The following is a 21657-nucleotide window of genomic DNA, read 5'->3' as shown; positions in this document are numbered from 1 at the left end:
GAGAGTTTATACGACCTGCCTGAAGGTCACACAGCCAGGACTTGAACCCAGGTCTGCCTGACAGCCTGTCCTGGAGCCCTGCCTCCAGCCTTGCCCAGTCGTGGGTCAGGCGCTGAGAAATCTGTGAGGTGGGACTCCTCGGTGTCTCCCAACTTGGGGCTGGAAAGAGGCGTTGAACTAGGAGTCAGCAGACCTGGCTCACTGGACGTGACTCTGTTAACCACTGTGGGGACCCTTCAGAGGCGGGGGGGACCTCAAAGGTCACAGTGGTCAGGAAGCTGCGATCCCTCTCCAGTTCCATTCTCAGGAGTCCTCCAATGTCAGCTTGCATTCCTCCAAAGATGGGGAGCTTGCTCCTTTTGGAACCAGATTCTCAGATCTAAGGATAGGATGTCCAGAGACAGGTGAGAGAGGCTAAGAGCTAGGGAGGTGGCACTGACCTGTGGCCAAGCCCTTGGCCACTCACTGCCCGCCTGACGCTGGACAAGCTTCCCCATCTGGAAAACGGTGTGTGTGGGGGTCTTAGCACCCCCACCTCACAGGGCCAACGGGAGGCTTGAATGAGATAGTGGACACAGTGCCTAGCACATATAGGGATTCTACAAACAGTAGTGACTCTTGAGATAACAGTGATGGTCAGGTTCACTGCCTGGCCTGGGGTGGATTTTCATGAGGGTTAGTTACTCAGCGAATGTGCAGGAACTAGGAGGCCCTTTCAGCTCTATTCGGGCGAGCAACCTCAACTTGCTCTGGCTGTGGCCTGGCCCCACCCCTCCCCCACGTCAGGCCTGGAGCAGCTGCCCCTGCTCCTCTGGCCTCACCTGCAACCACTCAGAAAAATGCCCCGCCCTCCTTCACCCCAACCTCCCTCCACCTGCAAATATTTAAACAGCATAAAAGGAGGATTCATCTCTGAAGGGAGGCAGGGAAATCCGGGCCAGTCTGCACAGCTGGAAGGGGGGCTCCTGGGGGGGCCCCCAGGCCATCCTGTCTCTCTCCTCCTCACACCTGCCACCTGCCCACACCCAGGTACTCTCACGCTGCCCACCTGGAGCCCTGCCAGGCTCCAGATCACCTGCTCCTCCTCCCTGCCTCCCCACACTGTGCTGTGTCCACCGCCTCCAAGCCCCTGGTGGGAATCATTGGCCCAGTATGCAGGATTGTCATTAAGGGCTGTGGAAGATACAGGCAGGGGGCTTTAAGTGGGACCCAGCACACAGCTGCCACGGTGTAAAGGGAGGCACTTTAGTGACATAAGAACATGGGCTTGAAGCCACCAGGCTGCGGTCAAACTCCAGCTCTGCCATTAGCTGGGGGAATCCTAGGCCTCAGTTTCCTCACCTGTGAAATGGGGACGATGTTTTGCCCCACCTCACAGGGCTATGGGGAGATTCCAAAGACAAAACAGGCACAGTGCTCAGAACTGCCCTAAAATAGAGCGTCGTATGTGGCACCTTAGAACTCATCAGGGCCTGATCATCACTAAACATCTGTGGATTTACCTGCTCAAGTAAACCTTGAGCCCCCAGGACAGTGACTGGACAAGCAGCTCGATATATATTTGGTGATCACTCTGATTATATTAATAACACTAATACCAGCATCCAGTGCTTATGGAACTGGGTTCCAGCAGTGTCCTAAGCCCTTTTGATGGATCGTGTTTGCTCTTGTGTAAGTCTGGGGTTGACAAACTTCTTCTATAACGAGTCAGACAGCAAATGTTTCAGGCTTTGGGACAAGGCTGCCATGTAAAACACAGGCTAACCAGTGAAATGTAAGTTTCAGATAAATGTATATTTAGCATAAGTATGTCCTAAAGAGTACATGGTGCATGTTTTTACTAAAACGTTAATCTTTCCCTGAAATCCAAATTGAATTGGGCGTTCTGAATTTTCATTTGCTAAATCTGGCAAACCTCTTTTCAGCCACCTATGGTCTTAATGAGTCTCTTGTTTTTACAGCTCTTTGTAATGTAGAAAGCCCTCTCAGCTCAAGAGCCGTCCACAAACAGGGACCCCCAGTTTACAGCACCCAGCGCAGTGCCTGTGGCCCACAGGAGGCCTAAATAAACACCCCTGGAGCCGCCACCTGCTCCTCGGAGGCCAGCGAGGAACGTTCCCACCCCAGCTGGGGTCTCAGGGGTTTGGTGCCTGGCCGTGCAGGCGGGTGACTAATACTGAGGCAGCATCAGCTTCTGAGATGAAGGCCCCCAAGCAGCCTGACTCTACTCTGCAAGAAACTCACAGTGGAGAGGACCGCTAAATTAGGATGCCTGGAGGGCCTTCGAGGTGGTTTTAAAAATAACTCTCAGCATGTGGGGAAAGTGGGGAGAAGAGGGGAGTGACACAGAGGCCCCCTCAAGGATGACTGGGGTGAGGGGGTGAGTGGTGGATGGGCTGGGCCCCTCTGCAGGCACTCCGGATGCTGAGAGCAAGATGCAAACACTGTAAATCCTGCCTGGAACAACTGACTCCTGGATGTGGGTCCCCAAAGGCCACCCGATGGGCTCACCTCCATGGTTTGCCCACGTGGTGCCTTCTGCCAGATGCCCCTCCATGCACACTCCAGCTTGCTAACTGCAACTTGGGCTTCAGCTCAGGTGTTCCCTCCTCCTGGGAGCCTTCCTGGACTCTCCATATCCCAAGCAGGGATAAGTGCGCCTCTTCCACATTCCGCTGACACCTGCCTTCCCAGCATGGATCACATGAACCAAAACGCACTCGTTCACTCAACATTCATAGGGCACCTCCTACGCGTCTGGCATCAGGCAGCGAGCAGATTCAGTCTCTGTCCTCATGGAGGTCACAGTCCAGCTGAGTGGAAAGACGTTGACTAAATCACACCAACCAGTGTGAAGTGAGACCAATTCTCTGCAGCGAAAAAACTTGGTTCTATGAGAACAAATAGCAAGGAAACTGGGGAGGTGGGGAGATCAGGGAGGGCTTCCTGGAGGAGGTGATGCTCAAGTTCTGAAGTACAAGTGGAAATGAACTCTCTGGGTTTCAGATTCACCAACTGGAAAGCAGAGGGGAAAAGCTTCCTTCTGCTACTGCCCCCACAGAGGCGCCCTGGAGCTCAAAGAAGGAACAGATGTACGGACGGTGTGGCAGGGAAAAGCACTACACGGAAATAGCTGGCGGGTCTGCATTTTTCAACTTGTTATGGGCGGGGCACGCAGGAGGTGAGAGGCGGGAGGGGCTGGAACCGGCCTGATTGGTGGGGGATCGGGAAGGGACGGGAATACTTTGGGAAGCTCCAAAGCACAGACACAGAGGTGGGGGCTGGACCTGGATGGGACCGCCCTGCAAATCGTGACCGCTTCCATGTGGCCCCCACCTTCCTTTCCAGCCAAATCCTGTCCCTTCCCAGTCACACACGCACTCCTTCCGGGTGACTCACGTGACTCCCACCAGCTGACCTTGGCTTCCGCAGTCCTCTCCACCTGACACCCTACCTCCTACCTCCATCTCCAGCTCTGGAAAACCAGCCAGATCCTCAGACTTGGAACCAGGTAACATGAGCTTCTCACTCCCTCCTGAGATGCCCTCAAGTTGCTGTGATGCTCTGCCCATCCCCACCTGTTCCAGGTAAAGAACCCGCCTGTCAGTGCAGAAGACGCAAGAGAGGCGGGTTCGATTCCTGGGTCGGGAAGATCCCTCAGAGGAGGCAAGGGCAAGCCACTCCAGTATTCTTGCCTGGGAAACTCCATGGACAGAGGAGCCTGGTGGGCCAAGGGGTCGCAAAGAGTCAGACACGACTGAGCACACACACACAGAATGACACCCACGGCCCATCCGTGAGCTCTGGAATCGAACTTCCAGGATTCAGATCCCAGCTAACACACTCATCATCTTGGGCAAACCGTGTCCCTTCTCTGAGCCTCAGCATCCCCATCGGTACAGTGAGTACTATTCATATTAGTGTCACATTACTATTTGTGTTGGTATTGCCTCACGGGCATAAGATAATACGTTCCATAGCAGTATCTCTTGGCTCTGCCTCTGAAGGCAAAAGAAATAAAAGCAAAAATAAACAAATGGGGCCTAATTAAACTTAAATTGATACTTAAATTGTATCCCTTTTTGTACGACAAGGGAAACCATCGACAAGACAAAAAAGACAATCTAAACAGAGTGGGAGAAAATATATGCAAATGATATGACTGATAAGGGGTTAATATCCAAAATATACATAAACACTTAGACAACTCAGCACAGAGCACTGAACATAACAGCAGCCACACAGCAGGTGCTTCGCGCATCTGTTTTATGTAAGAACAACCAACATTTACTCATAAGGGCCTCACTGTGCCTGGCACTGTTTATCTCATCCAGTCCTTGTGGTAATTCGGAAAAATGGGCACAATCACTCTCCTCATGTTACAGATGAGGAAACTGAGTCTCGTTGAGACTAAACGACTTCCCCAAAGCACAAGGTTTTCAAATGGCAGGGCAGAGATTCAAACCCATGACCTTCTGCCCTGTACCAAGCCTGGCACACAGTAGACGCATTCATTTGTTCAACAGACACATACAGATGCTTCCTGCACGCTGGGTAGGTGCTTTATGAAAGTGAGCCCAGAGACTCACAATAATGCAGGTATTATTGTTATTATTCTCATTTTCCCAAGGAAGCGGTGGACCTGGGAGGTACAAAGATCGTTGGGCCTGTGAAGAGGCTGGGATCTGAGTCCAGGTCTCCTGCCCTGCAGTCCCAGGTCACGGTGGGGATCCCAGCAGCCAGCTGGACAAGGCACCTGCTCCCTCAGCCTGGTGCAGCCCAGCGTCACTGGCACGGCCGCGGTCCAGCAGCGCCTGCCAGCTCCACCTCTGCCTCGGCCGTCATCTTCCATCACTCACCTCTCCCAGCTTACCTCCTGGCTCCCTCTCTCTGCCCCTCATCGGTTCCCCAGGTGAATCACAGTCACAAAAAGAAACGTCCAGGCTGAAATGCTTATTAGTAAATGAAGGAAGCCAATCTGAAAAGGCAACACGCGGTATGACTCCACCCGTAGGACGTTCTCAGAGAAGGCGATGGCACCCACTCCAGTGCTCTTGCCTGGAAAATCCCATGGGCGGAGGAGCCTGGTGGGCTGCAGTCCATGGGGTCGCGAAGAGTCAGACACGACTGAGCGACTTCCCTTTCACTTTTCACCTTCATGCATTGGAGAAGGAAATGGCAACCCACTCCAGTGTTCTTGCCTGGAGAATCCCAGGGACAGGGGAGCCTGGTGGGCTGCCGTCTATGGGGTCGCACAGAGTTGGACACAACTGAAGCGCCTTAGCAGTAGGAAAAGGCAAGACTATGGAGACAGTAAGAGGATCGGCGGTTGCCAGGGGTTGAGGGGAGAGAGAGAGATGAGCAGGCAGGGCACGGACAGTTTTTATGGTACTGAGAGTATTCTTCCCAGGTGGCTCAGTGGTGAAGAACCCGTCGGCCAATGCAAGAGACATAAGAGATGTGGGGTTCGATCCCTGGGTCGGGAAGATCCCCTGGAGGAGGGCATGGCAACCCACTCCAATAGTCTTGCCTGGAGCATCCTATAGGCAGAGAAGAGCCTGGCGGGCTGCAGTCCAAAGGGTCACAGAGCTGGACACGATTGAAGAGACTTAGCACGCATGCACCAGAGTATTCTGTGTGATACTCTAATGGTGGATACGTGTCCTTACGCACTGGTCCAGACCCACAGAATGTACATCACCAAGAGTGAAGCCTAATGTAACTATGAACTCGGGGTGACAATGTTGCGTTCGTGTAGGTTCATTCATTGTTAACAAATGTCCCACTCTGGTGGTGGAGGGTCCATAATAGGGGAGGCTGTCCACGTGTGGGGGTGGGGAAAGTGAAAGTGAAAATCGCTCAGTCGTGTCCAACTCTTTGCAACCCCATGGACTATAGAGCCCATAGAATTTTCCAGGCCAGAATACTGGACTGGGCAGCCTATCCATTCTCCAGGGGATCTTCCCAATCCAGGGATCAAACCCAGGTCTCCCGCATTGCAGGTGGATTTTTTACCAGCTAAGCCACAAGGGAAGCCCACAAGGGAAGTGGGGATGGGGATATAAGGGAAATCTCTGTCCTTTCCACTTAATTTTTACAGTGAACCTAAAACTGCTTTTAAAAATAAAGTCTATTTTTTTAAAAAAAAATGTCTTTCCCTCACTCTGCTGCTCATGGAGGATGTTGGCAGGGGTTCCAGCTTTTGGGCAGACAGGCTAAGGCACTCCTCCGCACCCTCAGTCTGCATGGGCCACAGGGGGCCTTCGGGGTCTCGCAGAGCTAGGGTCTGAAGACCTCAGCTAGGACCTCGGCTACCACGGGGAATGGATCAAGGCTTCCTTTTCTGGACTCTCTCTCACCTGCAGTTCCAGGACTGACCTGCCTCACCCTCCCCACCCACATCCTCCCATCCTGCCTGCCACATCCACAAGTAAGGAAGGTAAAGCCCCAGGGGCATCCTTCTGGGGGCCCATCCGTGTGACGGGAGCGAGCAGACAAACTAACGATGAGATGGTCGCACGCGAGTCTTCAGACTCAGGGAGGGTTCCTCTCTTAACGACCCTAAAGGTGGCTGTGGGGCTTGCAGGAGAAGCAGGCGCCTCTCCCAGCCTGCTGCCAGCCTGGCCCCAGTTAATGGTTTACTGGTGTGCTATAAATAGTGCCTATAAATAGGAAACCTGCATTCTTTCCCAAGAGTCGGAGGACTGGCCAGCCAGCTAGCCAGGCCTGGAAGGAGAGGTGTTCTGGGGCTGAGAATGGGGTTCCCACCAACCGGAAGCCCTGCATGGATGCCCTAGACATGCCTTGACAAGAAGCCTCCCCCAGTGCCTGATGCTAAGAGCACTTGCCAGGGGGCACCTTGGGGAAAATGTCCTTTCAGCCAATACTCCTATACCCAGTCAATGATGGAGACAGAGGAGCCTTAAAGAGAGCTGCCCAACTGCCTCCCGTCCCCAGGGGAAAGGGCCCAAGTGTTTCACATCCTGAGCTCACACCCTGGACCCCCGCCAGCTTTCTCCCGGGTGCCCTGCCCACTGTGTGTGGCGGCTCCCCTGGCAACACTCCCTGTTTCTGCAGACCCACGGGCCTCGTGGATGAGGAAGGTGCGCACAGACTCCAGATGGTGCTGAGATTCTCTGGGAGGCGGCGGCCCGAAATTCGGGGGTGTAGGGGCCACAGGAAAGTAAGAAATGGAATTCCTAGATGGTTCACACACACTGTGGACCAGAAAATGGACCAGCCACCTCCAGCAAACCTTGGGAGGAAAAGCAGTGAGATACTGTGTTTAAGGGTTGGCTTAGAATCCCGGTTTTTACCACCTCTGTGACCTTGGGCAAATCACTTCACTCCCTCTGTGCTTTGGTTCACTCATCTGTAAAGTGGGATGATAATGGGCCCTAAACAGTCAAAGCTATGACTTTCCCAGGGGTCGTGTGCAGATGTAAGCCCTGGGCCCTAAGGAAGGCTGAGTGCCGAAAAATCGGTGCCTCAGGCTGTGGTGCTGGAGAAGACTCTTGACAGTCCCTTGGACAGCAAGAAGATCAAACCAGTCAATTCTAAAGGAAATCAACCCTGAATATTGGAAGGACTGATGCTGAGGCTGAAGCTCCAATACTTTATCCACCTGATGTGAAGAGTCCACTCAATGGAAAAGACCTTGATGCTGGGAAAGACTGAAGGCAAAGGGAGAAAGGGGCGGCAGAGCATGAGATGGTTAGATAGCATCGCTGACTCAGTGGACACAAATTTGAGCAGACTCTGAAGACAGAGGACAGAGGAGCCTGGCATGCTGCAGTCCATGGGGTCGCAAAGAGTTGGACATGACTTACTGACTCAACAACAACAACATCCCTGCCTCAGGGGTAGGTTCTGTTCATTAAGGATTTTTTAAAGATTACATACATCAATGGATATAAAGCACTTAGCATGCTGTCTAGAACATGATAGAACTTTCTGGACATGCTCCATCCCTGCGTTGTCCAATACAGTATGGTTGCCATGTGGGGCTATTGAGTACGAAAGGTACCCAGTGAGGCTGAGGAACAGTATTTTAAATTTAATGTTACTTGATTTAAATGTAAGTAGGCACATGGGACTAGTCGTTCACACTGGACAGTGCCAATCTGGAATACAGTAGGTGCCCAATAAGTGCTCACTATGATTACTATTAGGGGTTGTTATGATTATTAGAAGACTCGCTGGGTTAGAAATTAGGAGACACCATTTCATTTCTGAGCGTGTGGAGGGCGGGGGACTGTACTGTAGTCATCTTTGTATCCCAGCACCTTGTAGGGTGTTTTCTTCTATAAACTTGGTGGAAGATTTATTTAAAACCACAGTGAAGAACACCTACCGTACTGGAGTGTTTGGGCTGTGGATCCTTTACAGGTCCTGAGGAGAAGGGAGGATACCCTCTCCATACAAGTACAGAGTGTTCATACAGTTTCGGGGTTTGCACACCCCAGAGTAGAAATCTCTGACCGGGCAGACATATGCACACAGTAGGTCACCAGGCAGCACCGGGATCACAGCCAGGCACAGTGAATCAGAGAGGCAGCTTCCACCGGGAGGGGCTGAGCTCCAAATGCCGCGCCCTCAGGCTGTCGAGGTGGACGCCTGTGGTTTCCTGGCCGGAGATCCACCTCCCTGTCTGGACGTTTCGCCTCGACTCTCCTCTGGGCCCCCTCCTTTACTCTCACAGGGCTGACTCCACACTTTGCCCTCCCAGGCTTGACCAGTCGGAGGAATCCGTACCGCGGCCATTGGCCCAAAAAGAGCACACGACCCAGCTGGTCCCGTGAGATCTAATCCTGAGACTTCCGCTAGAACCACAGGGAAGGGGAAGCTTGGTTTCTGTTGATGCCAAGCTGGCAGATTGTGCCCTGAGAGCGGCTGAGCAACACTCGACCTCCCCATAGAGACAGACAGGGCATAAGGCTTACATAGAGGAAAAAAGCAGCGCAGAGAGATGGAGAGGACATCATTGGAACCCCTGGATACAGCCGTACCTAAAGCGGGTCACTCCACAGTTTCCCAAACCCTTGCACCAATATATCCACTTCTTAGCCTCTCTTTCCCTTTCTGTTTTATATTTTTAGATTTATTTATTTCCTGAACTAGTTTTGTTACAAGTTATGATCCAACTTGAAATGGGTGGGGCTGGCTAAAATTCCCAGCTGTGCTGCTTCACAGCTGTGTGCCCTTACTTAGTCTGGTTTCTTAACCTCTCTGAGCTTCAGTTTCTTCATCAGTAAAGAGGAGCTGCAGTCTGTACCTACCCTAAAGGAAGACAGCTTTGTGGATTAAATGAGCCAGAGCTAAGCACTTAGTATTTAATAAATGGTAGTGGTAAAGATGTCTTTATTTCTTTTTTTTAAAAAAGAAAAATAATAGCTGCTCTAACTCTAATTTTCTATTTCAACATAATGCACTAAATAATAATTAGAGGAGAATTCACTGAACACTGCAAGTATCACCAAGCCCCTTGATCTCCTGGGGCTTCAGTTATCCGACTTTTGTATGGAGGTCTACTGCAAAAGGTCCTGTCACTGTCCTTTACAAACACCCAGAAACTGAATTCCTTCAAGATTTTGCAAAGAAAAAGCACCAAATAAACCTCCAAGCAAAAACTATTCATCTCCTATCTTCTTGCACCACTAAAAGAAAGGAAAATATGCCATCCACGCCCACTTGAGTCCAGCCCTCCTAGCCGCCTCACCCAGGGGCTCACAGTGCCTAAGCGGCAGGGCCGGCAGGCTCACGAGGGTTTCCAACCTCCTGAGGCAGAGGGATTACCTCCACTGGGGATCGAGGAGTGTCCAGACACAGAGGGGCGCTCCAGCTGCCCACCCCAGGATGGTGATGCCATCAGTCAAGACTCAGCTTCCCGGACTCCTACTCACGGGGCTCAGTCCCTCTGGATCCCCAAACATGCCCCCACCCTGTCCACAGCACCCCTCCTGTGGCCCTGGCCCTGCCCCTCACCCCCTTAGCCCCAGGCTGACCCAAGAAGCGCACGATCCCACGCTGAGGGCGTCTGCAAGTTCAGTGTGACCAGAAAGGGCAGCAAAATGTCCTTCTCGCGCTGAACTGGGTTCTATCTCACTCTTAAGTGGGTGAGTCAAGCACTGTGCCTGGTCCCTCCACAAAGAACGCTCCCGTGATAGCACAACAGAGCGGTGGGTGATGCCTCAGCGGACTGATACACGAGGAAACTCAAGTCCGAGAGGTTCCCGCAGCCCCTAAAGGGCAGGGCTGTGACCTGAACTCAAGGCTGTCTGCTTTCAAAGCTTGGCCTTATCCCCAGCTCCACACCTCCGGCGTCGCTCACAACCACATGTGGGTCACTGGTTTGGGCTCCGCAATGATACAGAGCAGGATTCTGGAGCCAGACTCCCAAGCAGTACCACTGACAATCTCCGTGACTGCAGGCAAGGTACTTGTCATCTTTTGTGCCCCAGTATCTGTCCCTGTTAGGGAAAACATTTTATCCACTTCAGTGGGCACTGAGATCCTTAAGTGAGGTCACTCATATAAAATGCCCAGTAAATGCTGTTCTTTTTTTTTTTTCTTTTTAAAATCTTTATTCCATTAGAGTGGCTTTAGTCAGCCCTTGTTTTCCTTGAGTGAAGGCTCCCTAAAAGTCTTATCAGCTACTGAGTTTTTTTTTAATAAGTCTTAAATACAGACTTGGCAAATTCAGAGTAGAGAAAACACGGGGGAGACTTGGCCCTCAGAAAGTGATGCCGGCCAAATCAGATGGCTGGAGGTTCTCAGAATCCGCTTAGAAAGCAGAAGAACGAGACAGGGAGAAGGGGCCTGCTAGGAGGCCACAGACTGTTAGGGTCAGCGTGGGGACAAGGACTCGGGTGTCCTCACCTCCCATCCTGGAGTCTGCAGCCAACAACTGTGGGCCCAATGTGGCGAGGAGGCAGAAATGCCTTTTCCCACGTGCCAACCAGCACCCTCTCCTGAGGCCCCCAGGAGGTTACTGCAGGGGGACCCAGGCAGACTACACTTAAGCAGGAAAGCCAGCATCCCTCCCAACACCCCTGTCACACTGTCCCCAAGCCCACCACTATCAAAAGCTCCAGGAAGCCGCATTGCCAGATACGCGAAAACAAGCATCAAACCGGGCCACGTGCAGATATGGCTGCATTATTCATGAGCACTTCTGCCGTCTTAAGCCTGAGAACACAACACACGTGAACTGAGTTGAGTCAACCCTGTTAGCATCAGAGCGCCCCCAGAATATCCCAGCCAGTGTTCCTGCTGCCATTCCTTCCATCGGGCCAGCGTTTCTGGAACCTGCACTTGGCCCGGCGGGGAGTGTGGGGCTGTGATTTCCGGCCCAAGAATGGAAAGCTCAGAAAATATAAGACGGGAGTTTCCTCTCTTGCCTAACCACTTTGAATCCTCATTTGTCCCTCCACGTACTGCCCATCTGGCGGCCACGCGTAGGTGAATTCACACTCCTCTCGTGATCAACGCCTCCCCGCCCCCCACCCACACCAGCTTCCATCTCACTCAGAGTAAAAGCCCAAGCTTCCGAGGGCCACAGGCCCTGCACGACCGGCCGCCTGTTCCATCTCCTCCTCCTCCGTTCTTTTTCACTCTGCTGCAGCCTTGCTGGCCTCCTGGCGAGTCGCTGATCCCCTCTCAAGGCCTTTGTGCTTGCTGTTCCCTCTGTCAGGGACACCCTTGCCACGGATGTCTGCCCGGCAGGACTCTGCTCAACGTCACCTCGTCAGAGAAGCCGCCCTTGAGGGTCACCTCTGGAGCCCGCTTCCCACCACGCTCCACATCCTTGCCTGCTTTATCTTCCTCCCAGCTCCCGCTGCGTCTAATACCTATTTATTATGTATTTCTTAAGCTTCACAATAGAGCTTCCCAGGTGGTGCTAGTGGTAAGGAACACACCCGCCAATGCAGGAAACGCAGGTTCGACCCTTGGGTCGGGAAGATCCCCTGGAGGAGGGCACGGCCACCCACTCCAGTATTCTTGCCTGGAGAATCCCACGCACACAGGAGCCTGGTGGGCTACAGTCCACGGGGTCGCACAGAGTCGGCCACGACTGAGCACAGCTTCTCAAGAGCCTGTGAGCAGGGATGTTGTTTTTGTTCGTTTCTCAATCTTCCTGCAACAGTGCCTGGCGCCTAGTAGATGCTCAAGAAATGTTTGTGGGAAGGAGAGAGGAGGTCTCCTAAGAGCTGCCAGGAAAGGTCCGCACCGGCCCTTGCTGCCAGTTGAAGCCTCCTGAGGTGCAGCTCCAAGCAAGACCCTCCCCTGCTCACAGATCTTCCAGGGCTCCCCACTCTCTGAGGGGGCAGATGCTGCAGCCAAGCATTCACAGCGCTGCACAGGCTGGGACTCGTGGACCTCTCGTGACTCATCTCCTTCCCCTACACACATCGGAACCCCCAGCTGGCTTCTAGGGGCTCTGCTGAAGCTTGTGGTTCCCAACCTCTGCCCTCTGGGAATGAGGGGCCATGAGGCCGTCCTCCAGATCCTGGCAAAGCGGGATCTGAATCCTGGCTTCTCCACCCGCCAGCCGTGTGACCATCTCCATGCCTCCAGTTCCTCTTGTACCCAGCAGAGGAGGTGGTAGGTCTCCCTGTCAGGGCTATCTGTCGTGAGGGGGGAAGGAGGTAAGCATCTAGGGACCACTCAGCCCAGCTGTGCTATTCTGAGCTGCAAACTTCCTCGTGACGGGGGCTGTGCTGCGCTTTCAGGATGCTGAGCAGCATTTCTGGTCTCTCCCCTCTAGATGCCAGAGCATCTCCAGCTCTGACAACTGAAGACATCTCCAGACGTTGCCAAATGTCCCAGTGGGTGGGGGGTAAGGCTGCCAGATTTAGCGATGCATATTTATTCCAAAAGACTATTCATTGTTTATCTTGAATTTGAATTTAACTGTATGACCTGTGTGCTATCTGGCAATCCTACCTGGGAAGCAAAACTGTCCCCCCTCCTTCCTCAAGAGCCCCTGGGTTAGAGGGACACCACCGCAGGGTCCTGTTGCTAACATCCCTGTTTTCCTTCTTGACTTCCTCCAACCTTCTCAGCATGTCCCACCCTCCTGCCCTGATCGCCCACTCACGGGTGGGGAGGTTCAGCTCCCCAAACAAGCCCGGCTCAGCCTCTGTGACGATGGCCCCCCCGGAACAGCCCTCGCACGAGCTCCAGGAAGCAGAGCTAAACGTGGCTTCCTCCCATCCCCAGACTCTTGCCTGGGGTCTCTCTGCAGACCCACAAGCCCCTGCCTTCTCCCCTCCAGTTAAGAGGCCAAGCAGGCCCAGCCAAGAGGCAGGAAAACAATGCAGTTAGTCACTTTGCTTCCGTTATCAACCCGTGTCACGTGGCTGGCTCCTTTAATGGCAGTCGTCATGGCAACGGGAAGCCAGTCCCTGCTGCTCTGGGAACCAAAACAAAATTAAAGGGGTGGAGGTGGGGAGGGGCAAGGAGGGGAGGGCTAAGGGAGCCAGGAAGGAGCCAGGAGAGAGTGGCTGGATTTGACTGGAGGAAATCATGCTGAGGCCATCCTGTACCCCAGCTGTCCCTGGGGAGGGAGACAGTTTAAAAAAAAAAAAAAGATTCCTGTCCTGGAGAAGCTCAGGCTAACATGGTGGGTGTTTTCACATGGTTTATACTGACAGGTGAGTAATTTTCATCCCCATTACGAATAAACTAGAATCCAGACGTGTGAAGGTAAAGACAGATGCTTGTCCAAGATTGCACAACTGATGCAATCAGTTTCAGCTCCACCCTCTTCTTTCCATATTCCTCATGTCCTCCCCACTCCTTTCCTCTTGCTTTTAGGATAGGACCACATGCTCTGGCTCCTCTGTGTGCAGCCCTCTGGACTCTAGCCATTTCCAAGTCCCCCCTCCCCACCTCCCCATGCCCATTCCTCCAAGTTTGTGGTTCTCCCTCCAGCTACAAAGTCTTTGCATGTGCAGTTCCCTCTGCCAGGAATCATTTTTCCTCTGTCTCCCACCACCTCATACCTTCACCTAAAAAGCCTACTTATCCTTCACACAGCTTCTTAAACACCACTTCCTCCAGGAAGCCTTCCTGAGCCACCTGCATGCAGTTACATCTGGATACATGCTCTTGTAATGCCAAGCGATGCTTGCTTCTCCTCTAGACCTTGGTGCACACCCTGCAGTTACATTACCCCCCAGGATGTCTGTCAGGGTCTGTCCACCATACTGGAGTGTCAGCCCCAAGAGGACTCAGCCAATCTAGTTCACCGTGGGATCCGCAGAGCCCGGCCGAGTCAGCACTCGACAGAGCTTCCAGCCCCACAGCCTCTGCCAGCCTTTGTGGCTTCAGTGGCTCAGGCAAAAGCTTGCAGACCCGCCTGGCTTACCTGTAGAAACTTGCTGTTAAGCTGCCCCATTCCAGAAAGAAGGAGGGGAGGCACCTCTGGGCAAGGCTGCGACAGGCAGGGATGTGGCTTCGAACCCAGAGGGTGCAGGGAAGGAAGACTTGACTCCTAGTTTTCTAAGCAAAGAGCTCCCCTTTGCCTTCCCATTGGAGATGCTCCCCGAGGAGGTGGTCAGAGGAAGGAGAGAGGAGGTCGGCTTTGGGGGGGCGTGTGTGTGGCTGGATTTGTCTCCATACCCTTGGGGGGTTACCCATGCTGAAGAGGGGGCTCAGAGACAGAAAACTGTTCCCCTTTACTGGTTCTGTGTCCCTCCCTCTCTCGCTCCCTCTCTCTGGGCCAGTTTTCTCATCTATAAAATGGAAATTATAGCACCCACACACACTGAGATTGTGGTGCCGTGTAGACGTGAATGAGCATGTTTGTGATTTAGGGGGTAAGAGCCTGGCTCTGATGCCAGACCAGGATTGGGAGGGTCTGTCCCTTCTGGGCTGTGTGTTCATGAGGAACTCACTCCTCCTCTGTGAGCCTCAGTTTCTGTGTCTGTAAAACGGGGAAAACTTCACTGACCTCATAGAATTACTGTGCACACAGGATACAGCTTAGAGTAGCCTCCAGGAAGTGGAAGCACTAATTACCACAATGATGAGCCTAGAGAAATGCAAAATTTAGAATCAGCCATCAGCTTGCGAAGTCCTGCCCTCTGATTGCACTTCAGGGTCAATGGATACTTGAGTTCTTGACCAGACTTGCCAGGTCTGCCTCTGCAACCCCACCCACCCCAGCCCAGGCAACGAGCGGGATGCCAAGAGGTCCCTTAGACCAGATGGCCTCGGCCTCCAGTCAGGCAGAAAGCTCATCCCAATCACCAAACTCAGCGGCTCACAGGAGAAAGTACAGCCTTTGATCACCAGGGGGAAAGTGTCCCCCCCAACCTGGCCAATAGCCCAAAGCAGACTGACATGGATGGAACCTCCAAGGACACCGGACCAATGCTTCCTCCTCCAGACATGGAGAAACTGAGTCCTCGAGAGGGGAAGGAACTTGCAAGGGCATTGAGGGAGCTGGTGGCAGAGCTGGGTTTAGGGCTCAGCTGGAGGCCTGCCCAGAGCAGAAATCACTCCCTGCAACATGCTCACAATCTCTTCTGCTTGTAGCTGTGCCCCCCACGCCCCCCACCCCAGCCCCCGACCCTCAGTGGAACCATGTCCTTAAAAACACAGCCATTCTGGGTGAAAACACATGGAGAGCACATAGAACATCTGGGTTTAATGAAACGACGAACACAAAAATTGCAGGGTTTTACTCTGAAGGCTTTGGAGGGGGCGGTCTATACCCACTCTCGCCTGAAACAGTCATCCGAACGTGTAGTGCTCGATGGAAAGAGGGTCTAGACAGAGCTCTCTTCAGGTCCCCACAGGGGTCTCTGTGAGTGTAAAAGTTCTGGGCCTTTCTGAGGGATTTCATGTGTATGTCTCCTTACTCAGAGACACTAGAATGTGCAATCAGCCTGGAGCGGATTCTTTCAGCAACAGCGGGACGTGCCACACACGAAGACACACACAGACACACGCCCACGCTCCCCGGGGGGGGAGGGGCAGCAACAGGTCCCAGGCCTGAGACTGCCCTTGGTGGCTGGCTGGCTGCCACCGTGCGGGGAGGGCCTTTTTGGTGGTCAGCACTGCCCCCAGATACCAACACCCTCAACACACCCGGAGGCACAGGACCAGGCCAGCCCCCTCCGTCGAGAGCTGAGTGCTCAGAAAGCAGAGGTGAGGCGTGCTCGGCAGTGATGGGGTCCCGGGTGGTGGGATGCAGAGTGACATGGGGGATGCACACACACACGGCCGCAGCCTCACTCATCCACACACAGATTCACGCCGTCCCATGTCACACGCACAGACACAGCCACTGGCTCACTCATTCACAGATTCCTGCATCACACAGATACACATCCGAATCAGAAAAACAGATAAACACACAGATGCATGGACACACAGGGATACACTTACATATCTCCAGGGAGATGCGTGGATGTGCTCAGATACACATACAGCTACATGTCCTCACTCACACAGGCATGTGTGTGTACACACACACACACACACAGAGTCCAGGTATCTAAATGCTTCCCTAGGCACCCATCACTATAGATTCTCTTGCTCTGTGAGAAGTCATGAACTATTAACTCTGAAGGCTAGACTGGGCTAACCCCAGGGAGAGTGAAGGGTCAGAGGGGCAGCTGAACCCTGACTAATTCTCACCTTCCTGCCAGAGTGGGGGGGGGGTCAGGGGACCCTGCCTGCCAGGAGAGCAGGCACACATGCCTACAAGTGGACTTAACCCACTGGCCTGGGACTCTCAGGGAAGGAGTCCCCCGAGCTCCTCGTGGCTCCAAGGACTGAATTTAGGGGAGGGGTGTGTGTAGGAAGCTTTATTTTCCCAAAGTGAATTTCCCCCCTTCTGGAAGTCTAGTCCACTGCCTGCAGCCCCATCCAGGCCTCCCCGACTCAACAAGCCCTGACAGCAGCAACCCCCCCGCCCCAGGTGCGTTTCACCTTGATGAGACCCACCCACCTGCTCTTCCATAAGAGGGGGTCCTACCGAGACACATCCAGGTATGCCCCCCCACCTGGAGGGCCCTCACGCAGCAGTTGCTCCTGTACACAGCATAAAAACACCCAGGGCCCCCTAGCCCCCTACTCCCACCCCCAAACTCACCTGCTTCTAGCCCTGCGGGAGGTTAGCCCCCACCCAGGTGGACAACCCTCCCCAGCTGGCCACGCGTCTTTTGGAGACGCTTCCCTGGGGGTGGTTGCGGCGGCCCCCTCCCCGGGGGTCGCGCCGCCCGCCTCCGCCCGGCACTCACCTCCTTCTTGACCGTGCGCAGCAGCCTCTGCCGGGTCTCCGCCTCTGTGGGGTGAGACGGGAGGGCGGCCGCTCAGCCCAGGGCTGCGGCCCGCGCTGCGGAGCTGCCTTCCCCCCGCCCCCGCACCCTGCGCCCCCTTACCCGCCAGCCCCGAAGCCATGGCTGCGCGCGCGGCGATCCGAGTCCGGGTGGCGGCGGCGGCTCCCGGGCGCTCTACTTGCCTGCTGCAGCCGCGGCGGGGCGGGGCGAGCGCCGAGTGACGGTCCAGGCGCCAGACGTCAGGCCCCGCCGCGGCCGCCCCACCCTCCCGGGAGCCAGGCCGGGCGGCCCAGGTCCTCCCAGAGGCTCCTCCGCGTCGGGCGCACACCCTCGGTCCCGCGCGACCCGAGGAGCCGGCGCCTGCACCTCCCTCCCAAGGGGAAACCCACCACCACGACCACTTCCATGCCCACCCTCCTTCTATGGGGCCGGGAAAGACATCATCACTTGTTCACTCTCTGCGGTGTGCCAGGTTCGGATGTGGCGGTGGGGCGCGAGCGTGGGGGGCTACTACCTACAGTCTCCTAGCCTGTTTTCTCCTCTTTAAAATGGATATAGTTTGATCACCTCATAGGAATGATATGAGATTTAAAGGAAGTCCTGAATGTAAAGCACTTAACACACACCCAGGGAAAAAGGGCCGGCAGCCCCAAGGGATTATTACTACTAGGACTACTGTAGGCATACTTCTTTTTATAGTGCTTTGCTTTACTGCACTTTACCGATTGCAGGTTTGGCTTTTTACAAATGGAAAGTCTGTGGCAACCCTGCATCCAGCACGTCTGTCTGTGCCATTTCCCCAGGGGCGTCGACTCGCTTTGTGTCTCTGTCACATTTTGGTAGTGCTCATAATAAATATTTCACACCCTCCACCAGCAAAAAGACTGAATCCTCCAAGAAGTCGCCGATGACGGGCTTCCCGGGTGGCGCTAGTGGTAAAGAACCCGCCTGCCAAAGCAGGAGACATAAGAGACACAGGTTCCAACCAGAGGTTGGGAAGATCCCCTGGAGAAGGGAATGGCAACCCACTCCGGTATTCCAGGATGCCAGCTCCACTCCAGTATATCCAGCTGTGGATCCAGAGTCCCCTCTTTTCCGTTTGTCAACGTCAGGGGGCCCTTTGGCCATAAGTCACTGGTGCTGACTTTGGCTAACTTTGCAAAACGGAATAGACTGGAAGGATGACAGGCATTCCCAGAGTCCAAGGGAGGCTGGAGTACTCAGGAACAGGGTGAAACCAAGGCAGCGCTGGAAGGCCAGCAAGAGAGACGTGAACAATCATCTGAGAGACAGGGTGTTTAGGGCACCACCACTCAGGTGATAGGAGCTCCATCTGTTTGAGGTCCTGTTGCAGAAAGGGAGCATCTGCTTGGTCTGGCCTGGGTCACACGCCTGCCCCCTGCTGGGGGAGGGCAGCCTCATTCACACTCCTACCACCCCACCATCTCCAGTGCAGGTGTGGTGGGTCCCTTTGGAGCCCAGAGAATGGGGAACAGTTGCTTGTTAGCAAAAATACCTACCAACCAAGTGAACAGCAGTCAGAATTCTGACCTCAGGGCCCAAGAGACTGATCCAGGGGTTCTGTTCTTGACTGTGCCCCTAAGATGATGGAGTTACTTTAGAAAAGTAGGGCACCCAAGCCCCACGTTGGTGTGTGTTTCCTAAACGCGTGTTTTTCCTTCTCTCTCGCTCGTGTGTGTTAACATGCTTCAGTCGTGTCCAACTCTTGGCGACCCCATGGACTGTAGCCCGCTAGGCTCCTCTGTCCGTGGGATCGTCCAGGCAAGAATACTGGAGTGGGTTGTTGTGCCCTCCTCCAGGGGATCTTCCCAGTCCAGGGATGGGACCCCTTAGGTCTCCTGTACTGGCAGGCGGGTTCTTTACCACTAGCGCCACCTGGGAGTTTTCCTTCTCCTACCAAGCTCAAAGCATGGGAAGGTGACTTGTACTGATCCTTCCTTGAAAACCTGGAGCTTTTCTTCCAAAAGGAAGGATTTGATGAAGCTTGCTTTAGCGGCAACAGGAAGATGGGCATCTGTGGGACCTGGATTTGCTCAGGTTTTTGGACCCGGACTCAGTTTTTTATTTTTGGGGGGCTCCAAAATCACTGCAGATGGTGATTGCAGCCATGAAATTAATTAATTAATTAATTGACGTTTACTCCTTGGAAGGAACGTTATAGTCAAGTCAAGGCTATGTATGGATGTGAGAGTTGGACTGTGAAGAAAGCTGAGCGCCGAAGAATTGATGCTTTTGAACTGTGTGATGTTGGAGAAGACTCTTGAGCATCCCTTGGACTGCAAGGAGATCCAACCAGTCCATTCTAAAGGAGATTAGTCCTGAGTGTTCTTTGGAAGGAATGATGCTGAAAAGAAACTCCAGTACTAAAAAAATAAATAAATAAATAAATAAAAAAGAAACTCCAGTACTTTGGCCACCTCATGTGAAGAGTTGACTCATTGGAAAAGATTGAAGGCAGGAGGAGAAGGGAACGACAGAGGATGAGATGGTTGGATGCCATTACCAACTCAATGGACAGGAGTCTGAGTGAACTCCGGGAGGTGGTGATGGACAGGGAGGCCTGGCGTGCTGTGATTCATGGGGTCGCAAAGAGCCGGACAGGACTAAGCGATTGAATTGACTGAACTTGGACCCTGAGCTTGGCTTTCTCTCCTGCAGTTAGACCACTCACCACTAGGGGCGCTGGCACCGAAGGTCAGCTTGTTGAGTCGCAATCTCCCTGAGATCAGAGCAGGAAATCTTTCCTGGGTCCTAAAGCCCTCTTCAGGGTCTGAGAATCCCACCATCTGACTCACTGCTACCTAGGCTTTGTCTCATACCTGTGCAGCTGACCCCTTGTGCAAATGCCAGAACCAGTGAGGAAGGCCTGTTCCTCCTGCAGTGTCCCTTTAGCGCCCTCTACTGAGGAAACTCAGTATCGTGCTCAGTATAAATGAGACAACGTTAACGCAGTCCTGACTATTACCGAGAAGCCCCCGTTGGACACTGGGAAAACCCATTTTCCCTCCAGTTTATTGCCTTTTGCTTAAGTTAGCCAAAGGCAGCTTCTGTGGCTTATGGCCAGAGATCCCTGAAGAGTCCCATTTATTGTGGAAGAATGAATTTGGAATTGAAGAGCAGTACACTGATTCCTGGCACAATGGCGTGGCCTCATTGTGAAGCCACTGGCCCAGAGTTTTCTGTTACTTGCAGTTGACAACATTGTGCTAATAAAATTATTCCGTGGAATGTGTTCATCTGTTTCTATGAACATGAATAGAAAAAAAAACCTGACCTACTTTTCCACTTAGAAAATGAACATCTCTCTATGTCAATAAATGCAGATTGCAGTCATTCCAGGCACGTGGGAGAGCAGGTGTGAAGGCCCTGGGGTGGGAATGAGCATGCCTAGACAAAGAAGAGAATGGGTGTGGTGGAGACCGTCACGCAGTCAGTGCTTAAGGCTCCTCCAGTCCATAACTCCTTAAAAAAGCCCAAGAGAGCCTCGATTTTCTTCTTACTTTCTCATCCCACATTCTCTCCACCAGCAAGCCTTTTAAATCTATTGTGGTAATATTCACATAACATTCACCATTGTAACTCGTTTAAACTGGACAGTCCAGTGGCATTGACTCCCAGTGTGCTGAGGCCATCACCACTCTCTAGCTCCAGAACACTTCTTCACCTCAAAAGGAAACCCTGTACCCATTAAGCAGCCTCTCCCCATTTCCCCCTTCCCCACAACTTTCAGCAACCACGCATCTGCTTTTTGTACCTATGAGTCTGCCTATTCTGGAGATTTCATTAAATTAAACGAGCCGATATGTAGCCCTTATACCCAGCTTCCTTGACATACCGCAATATTTTGGGGGTTCATCCATGTTACAGCACATAGTACTTCTTTCCGTTTTATGACTTAAGAATATTCCGTTGTGTGGACATACCCACACAATGGGTGGGTATGTTTCTCCATTCATTAGTTGCTGGACATCTGGATGGTTTCTACCTCTTGGCTGTTTATTAAATAGAGTGCTTCTATGAATAGAGCTGTACACATTGGTGTAAAAGATTTTATGTGAACAAATGTTTTTAACTTGGGTATTTGATACCTAGGAGTATAATTTCTGGGTGCTACAGGTTAAGAGTTTATGTTCTCTTCAGATTTACATGTTGATACCTAATCCCCAATGTGACAGTATTTGGAGGTGGGGCCTTTGGGAGGTGATTAGGTCAGGGGGATGGATCCCTCATGAATGGGATTAGTGCCCTTATAAGAGATCCTGGAGAGCTTTCTGGCCTCTTCTACCATGTGAAAATACAGCAAGAAGATAGCCATCTGGAAATCAGGAAGTAGCTCTCGTCA

At 53.0% G+C, this 21657-nt stretch overlaps 2 protein-coding genes across 3 annotated transcripts in view; one reads left to right on the top strand and one right to left on the bottom strand.

Annotated features, from left to right (window-relative positions):
* The window catches only part of SGSM1 (small G protein signaling modulator 1), a 72965-nt gene extending 55492 nt beyond the window's left edge, over positions 1-17473 (bottom strand). For both annotated transcript variants that reach the window (XM_040250967.1, XM_040250968.1), the window contains exons 1-2: positions 17397-17473; positions 17256-17299 (exon numbers count right to left, since the gene is read on the bottom strand). In XM_040250967.1, the coding sequence (XP_040106901.1) occupies positions 17256-17299; positions 17397-17415 (63 nt within the window). In that variant the 5' untranslated portion in view covers positions 17416-17473. The remainder of the gene's footprint in view (positions 1-17255; positions 17300-17396) is intronic.
* Positions 17474-17628: 155 nt separating this feature from the next.
* Positions 17629-21657, top strand: part of PIWIL3 (piwi like RNA-mediated gene silencing 3) — a 39809-nt gene continuing 35780 nt past the window's right edge. The window contains exon 1 of the mRNA XM_040250965.1: positions 17629-17766. Coding sequence (XP_040106899.1) covers positions 17700-17766 — 67 coding nt within the window. The 5' untranslated portion in view covers positions 17629-17699. The remainder of the gene's footprint in view (positions 17767-21657) is intronic.

Source organism: Oryx dammah, unplaced genomic scaffold (genome assembly GCF_014754425.2).
Source record: "Oryx dammah isolate SB20612 unplaced genomic scaffold, SCBI_Odam_1.1 HiC_scaffold_12, whole genome shotgun sequence".
NCBI lineage: Eukaryota > Metazoa > Chordata > Mammalia > Artiodactyla > Bovidae > Oryx > Oryx dammah.
This window is presented reverse-complemented; position numbering and strand designations above follow the sequence as displayed.